We start from the raw sequence: 7,126 nt of genomic DNA, 5'->3' as shown, positions 1-7,126 counted from the left end.
AGGGAGACAGCGTTACACTCAGAACTGGAAGCGCTACAGTGGGCAATGGAGAGCATGATACATCACTCTTACTGTCAGAGGTTTGGGACGGACTGCAAGGACCTGATTGCGATGTTAGAACAGCCACAAGATTGGTCCACCTTCTCAACAGAGCTGGAGATCATTCAAACTCTTCGGTTGTGTTTTTCAGACTTCAAAATCAGCTACTTCCCAAGGATGCAGAATGAGATTGCAGATTCGCTAGCTAAGAATGCACGTTTTTTTCATAGATCCTTATGTTTTATTGGTTGTTCTATTCCGGTCTGGCTCCCCAGGCCACCTCAAGTTTGAGTAATAGAATAGCCGTTTGACGTCAAAAAAAAAAAAAAGGTACCCAAGTGTCATCACCACAATGATTCTTAGAATCATTAGAGAAATATGTTGGTCCATATAAATATATAATAAACTTTTTATTAAGATAGCCATAAAATAATTATTAATGTTTTCAATTATTTCATTAAATGATTTTGAATAATAAAGATTAATGATTATTGTTTTCAATATATCACAATTAATGATTTTGAATAATAAAGATTTGATACAAATTAGTATACCCCTCTATCATTTTTTGTTTAACTTTAAATTAGTATATGTTATATATATTTTTTTAAATGTCTCACATTGAATTTTTTATGATCCATAGTTTAAATTTTTTTTATGACAAGATACAAATGATTACAAAATCATATAACTAAGAAGTCTCATTTATTAATATTAAGATTAAAGGATATATGTATATATATATATAGATATCTTTTAAATTAAACTGTATACCATAGAAATTTTAATAAATTTTGAAATTTGCTTTGAACAATTTTATATTGCTTTGAACATTTTTTTGATAAAAGTTTTGAACAAATACTGATAACTTAATATTTAACTTTTAAAATTTGCATTGAATGTTTTTAAAAATTATAAATTACTAAACTTTTAAACATCACAAAATGAAGTTTTTGTTATCAGTGATCTAAAGTTTTTTGATTTAAAAAGATACAAATCATCAAAAAACCCAAATGAGTAGAACACATCATTTAACATATATCAATATAAAAATATACTATATATATCTATGTATATATTATTTAAATTTAACTATATGCAATAAAAAATTAAAAAACAATAATTGTTTTGATTAATAGAATTTCTTTACGTATTCACACCAATTTAATTATATATGTCATAATTATTGAATTTTTAATTATCCAATAAATAAATATATATATAATGTTCATTCCGTGCAAGGTGCGAGTTTTAACCTAGTAGAATATAATCAGTTAAAATACTAAGCAATATTAAAGTTTTACATAGAAATATGAAAGCGTCATTTATATAAAATAGGACTAAAATCTTAAAACGTCAATTATAATGAAATAGAATGAATAATTAGGAAGGTAAATTATGAAGTCCCAATCTTTTTATATGTATTTTTTTGTTATAAACTATAGTCACAAATATTTATAAGGTAATTTTTTTAATAAATAGAAATTTTAAGGGTCCAATATTTTTGCCCTATGGTCTAGAAACATTTTGAGGACATGTGCACGCTGATGGTTTTTAGCACTGTTTGAATATTTTCCGAATAGTCTCATTTTCTTTGTTTTTGTATTCTGGCTTTACGCTGGTTGTTTTTCCAAAGTTTTCGGCGATACTTTGTTTTCCTCCAGCGTTTTTAGTCTGAGATATTTATTTTGCTCTGATTTTCGTTGTAATAGTTATCGTAGATTTTTCGACAGGTTCTAAAGTAAATTTCTTTGAAGGGGTCTTTTCCAAAATAGATTAAACCAAAGAAAATGATTTATCTCTATCTAGAAAAAATAACTGTGTAGGCAATGGACGTGATAGTAGCTTGTTGTGATGCGGAAAATCACTTCAATTGTTAAAAATGTGAGACAATCATTCTATTATCAATGTATTAGCAATTCCTAATCTAATATTTGTGTGGATTTCAACTTTGATTTCTCTTAAAGTCATATCTGTTAGATTATATTTTCTAATGGTGTAGATGTATTTTTCAAGAGCTTATTTTAATTTTCCGGTTACTAAAAGTATTAGAAGGCATTAGGTCGGAGTTTTGAAATGTTCAAATCAAAATCTAATCTTTTAAATTTTGAACAAAACTTTCAATATTAAAACACTTTAAAAATGACGATTTTAAGAACAAGAGTATTTTGGTCTCAAAGGCTGTCGAAAAAGGTTATCATCACTCCATGCGGAGTTGGACTGCTTTTTGTGCCTTATTTAAAGTATTTAGGGATTACATCAACGAGATTTAAAACGGATTGCTTGGATCTGTTAGAGATGATCCATAACCCAATAGGTTGCCAGCCTTTTCCTCTGAGTTGACAATTTTTGAGAGCTTACAACGCTGGTTTACAAGGTTTTTTGGTTTATATCCCTCCTAGATCACGAGATATTAGATTCGACTCACTTGCGAAAGTGGCTCGTTCAAGAGATTCTCTTTTCTCTCACATAAGTCAGAAAGAGGCGGGTGGATACGCTCCCCGAAATGGTCTGCTACCACGCTTCCAAGTGAACTAGCAAAGTAGAAAACCGACAAAAAACGATAGAAAGATATTATAAATATTCAATAGGATCTTACTAAATATACATATAAGACAAATTCTGTATGATATTCATAATATATATATATTTTCTTCTTAAATGTACAAAAAAAATTTTAAAATATAATTTTGAAAGTTTTCAAACTTTTGTGAAGATATTATATATATTTATCAATATCTTCCTAAATTTTAAGAGGATATTATACTTATTCATCAATGTTATCCTAAATATTTATATAACTCAAATTTATGAAGTTATCATAAATATTTATGATTTTTTTTCTAAACTTTCTTTTTAAGAAAGATCGTCATTTAAAAAAAAGTAAAAAATCAAAAAAAAAATTAAATATTTATTTAATTAATATATCTGTAGGAAATGGTATACTTAATATTTATCCATTTAATGAAACTTTTTTTCATTTAATGAAACTTATTTTGGTCATATGCTAATTTATGAAAAAAAAATGCTTTGAGACTATTTGAATAATAAACCAAAATTGAAAACTATAGGACGAAAACCAGTTCTAAACCAGGTAGATACTCGACTGACATGAAACAGAATGCGTAAAGCCACAGGAGAGGAAAGCGAGACCGCCGTCACATCGCAAGATGGCAGGCCATTTTTATATGATAATAGTAATATTTTAGAAGTTAAGATAATTAAGCATATATTTTTATTACAAAAGTGATATTAATAAATAAAAGTATTACATTAACCCAATTTTAATGTATTTTGTTATTTTTTCTTCTATAACAGAGATGTAATCCGGTCCAATGTACTTTTCTAAAATAATAATCTCTAAATATAGAGTAAAAATAGAAAAAATGTTATTTTTTCCTTTGTGAATATAAATAAAAATAACAATATCTATTTATAAAAGAAAAAAGAAATAGAGATGAGAGGGAATAGTTTTATCTCTAAATGCTCTTATAAAAGAAAATATATAAGTGGATTTGAGATACTTTTATAACATTGTAGTTATGCATTTTTGCAGTGGCAGATCTACAGACAAGGTGAACGGGGCACGTGCCCCATACTATGTTAGAAAGTTTATAATTGGTTGATGTTTTATTAATTTATTTGTTGAGTTTCCTATAGATTGTGTCCTATGCAATGTTGAAATCAATTGTTATGTTTTTACGGATTTATTTGTTGAGTTGCGTGTGTGTATATATATATATATTAAATTTCGTGTATATATGTGTATACTTACTAATAATTTTTATGGTAATGTTCTTGATGTTCTCTGCACCTTTTTTTTTTCATTTTAACTTTTTGTTTTTCTTTAACGTTTATTCTTTTTCAAATTATATCATTTCACTTTTTACTTTTCTATGTAACGTTGTGTATTTAGTTTTTTTAATGACTGATTATAATTTGTATGTTATGCGTCTGTAATTTTATTAAAACTAATTTTATTCAATTACTTTTTACTTTTTTGTAAAATAGAAGGTCACAAACAATTTTAAAATTAGAGTTATCAAATAATGAGCTAAAAATCAAAATAATAATTAAAAAATATTTGAATTCTTGAATGACAACCATATTTGAACAATATTAGCTGTAGACTAACCAAAAGAATTTCAAAAACAAAATCAAATAATACTGAGGTTATGATTCCTAAATCCATCATTTCTCTGTTCCCAAAAGTAAGATTTTCTAAAATGTTCATACTTATTAAGAATTCAATAAATTTTTATAATTTAATTTTTCTTTTACTTATTATACACTTTCTAATAACTTTTCACCAATTAAATTCAATCAATTCAAATATTTTCATTTAATGTTTCTTAAAAGTATAAAAAAATACCTTAACTATATAGAAAATCTATGTTTGTGGAACAAGTAAAAAATCTAAAACATCTTAATTTCGGAAATAGAGGGAGTATTTTTTTATGCTTGAACTCAAAACGGCATTGTTCCATAATCAAATTTTAAAACATATTTTTTATTTCAAAAAAAAAATTCTAAAACATATTACAACTATTAGTTTAATGTTTTTTTCATCAGAAAGTTTATTTGTGCCGCATATAATGTTTTTTTCATCAGAAAGTTTATTTGTGCCGCATATAATGTTTTTTTCATGGGTCCGCCCCTGCATGTTTGCCGATGATATCATGCATTATTGTGTATTTAGAGCATACATAGTGATGGTATCTCCGTAATGTAAAAGAGTTTCTCTACAAAGATACTCTTCTACTTATCTATACTTTTATTTTTACATTTTAAATTATTTTTTTGGTTGAGAAGCTATGGTAAGAGATCACCGCTACACTGTTCTCTATAATTAAACTGTTCTCTATAATTTATAAATCTTAAAACTGGTGGATTCTGAAACATCCTTGGAAGCCCAACGCAAAGCAAACATTAATACAGCGACATGTTCTTCCCAACGAAAGATAACGGCGGCTGTGATTTTACAAGTTTTTTTTTGTCGATGATTTTACTCAGATAAATGAAGAAAGTTTAACCAACCTAATCTCTCTCTCTATATATATTATTATAACTTGTCTTTGCTTTTGCTTTATTGAAAGTCATTCCCATTATATCTTTCTTTTTCTTGTTATATGGTAAATACTTATAATTGATTACATAACTAACTAAGACTATCTTCGATCGTTCGCTCTATTTTTTATTTTAAATTAGAGTAACATTATAATAGAGTTGAATTATGTTCTAATAGAATTCTATTTTAGAGTGAAAAATAGAGTGATAGACAAAAAAAATAACTCACTCTATATACAGAGCAAACTCATTTTTTACTCTATTATAGAGTAAAAAATAGAATACCATTTGAGCCCTTCTAAACTCTATTTTATAATAGAAAATAGAGTGATGTTAGAAATGCTCTAAAAAGTTGAAAAAAATAAAATAGAAATGACAAAATTTCTAAAAAAGTGTATGAGTTCTTATGGGTAGTATCCTCTTGCATGCAATTTTCAGATCTCTTTAAAAGGCTTACAAATGAAGATAGTATGCTGTATTTTCTTCTATCTGTGCTCAAAGTGGTGTTTAAATCAGATCTTGGTGTTTACTATTGGTTAGAGGAAAGTTGGCTGGTTCTGGGATACTGAAGCGAAGAGGTTTAAACGGTAGTAAGATGTCTTCGGTTATGGCTAAATCCCTCATGGCTATGTCGTTGGAGCAATAAGGTGTTCTTTTTGTCAAGCCGGATGTGCCTGAATGTTGTTCTAGTGAAAATAATTATCTATCATTTGGTAGGTGCTTAATCATGCTTGTCAAAAATGTCTAGTTTAATTCTTGATATGCCAAGCAAGTGGCAAAAAAATATGGCTCTGAATATTTACAAACTGCACTGCAGTTATAGTAACAAAAATATCAACATACCTATGTATCTATATGTTTTTGTTACTAATAGAACTGCACCGCATTGGTTCTACATGTGTCACTTGGACGCTATAACTTGACAAAAAAAATTTATTATGTGTTGATACCTCGGTTTTTGTTTGATATTTGTAATAGAAAAAACATTATTCTTCACCAAAATATCAGTCTCTTTCTCAAATATTTATTCTCTATCTATAGAGTTGTGGGTTTGTATATTTATAGTGGATACGATGATGACAAATTCAATTGAAGACATTAATCAGATAGAAAAATAGAAATACAGCTATTTAGATAATTTCTAGACCTTTTCTTGAGAAAAATTGGTGATAATCTAGATCAATAGAATGATTGTAGCTTCTAATCTAGAGATGGCGAATGATGGACGTGGGCATGGGCATGGGGGGGGGGGGGGCGTCGGTTTCGTTTCAGTCTATTCGGGTTTTCGGTATTATGCTCATAAGTCCCATTCGAATTTTACTAAATATAGGGTCGGTCCGGTTCAATTCCTTCCAGATTCGGTTCGGATCGGATTGTAACCAATGTCTGAAATCGTCAAAAATATTTTTTTAACCTGAAAAATTGACAATTGTTTTTCAAAATATATAAATTGTTCATAAATCTAATTAAAATGAGTTAAAGTATTTAAATTAACTAAAAATTATTCAAAATAGAAAAATAAAACAAACTATAAAAATCTTTCCAATACTATAAATATCTAACTTACCTTAACATATTTAGCTAATTTTGGATATTTTCAGATATAGGTTCGGATTTCGGTTTGGTCAGTTTGGTTTAGGTTATAACCAAACCCCAAATTACTAACCTCATAAGTCGCATTCAAATATTTTTGTATATTGGTTTGGATCCGGTTTTTGTTTTCCTGGTTCAGGTTTAGGTAAATACTTCGGTTTGGGGTAATAAGATCCTAGGCCTAGGTAGAAGGTTGCATGTGACGGCTCATATTTTTGATATTTTAGTGCTTTGAGTTATATTTAAAATCATTTGTGTGCATTAGGGTTTAGGTCAGGATTAGAAATTTTGGGAACACCAAAAAGAAAAATGTGATAATCTACATTAGTTCTACTTAGTTATTAATGCCAAATCTTAATTACCAATAGAAAAAAATTCTTAAATTGTTAAAACATAAATTCAAGTACGTATTTACACCACCCCCCCG

The 7,126-nt window shown here is 27.8% G+C and overlaps 1 protein-coding gene across 1 annotated transcript in view; it reads left to right on the top strand.

Moving 5' to 3' along the window:
• Positions 1 to 45: 45 nt before the first annotated feature.
• Positions 46 to 7,126, top strand: part of LOC106323557 — a 27,141-nt gene continuing 20,060 nt past the window's right edge. The window contains exon 1 of the mRNA XM_013761661.1: positions 46 to 256. Within this exon, the coding sequence (XP_013617115.1) occupies positions 46 to 256 (211 nt within the window). The remainder of the gene's footprint in view (positions 257 to 7,126) is intronic.

This window comes from Brassica oleracea, chromosome C2 (genome assembly GCF_000695525.1).
Source record: "Brassica oleracea var. oleracea cultivar TO1000 chromosome C2, BOL, whole genome shotgun sequence".
NCBI lineage: Eukaryota > Viridiplantae > Streptophyta > Magnoliopsida > Brassicales > Brassicaceae > Brassica > Brassica oleracea.
The sequence above is the reverse complement of the archived record's forward strand: the minus strand, read 5'-3'. Positions and strand labels throughout refer to the sequence as shown.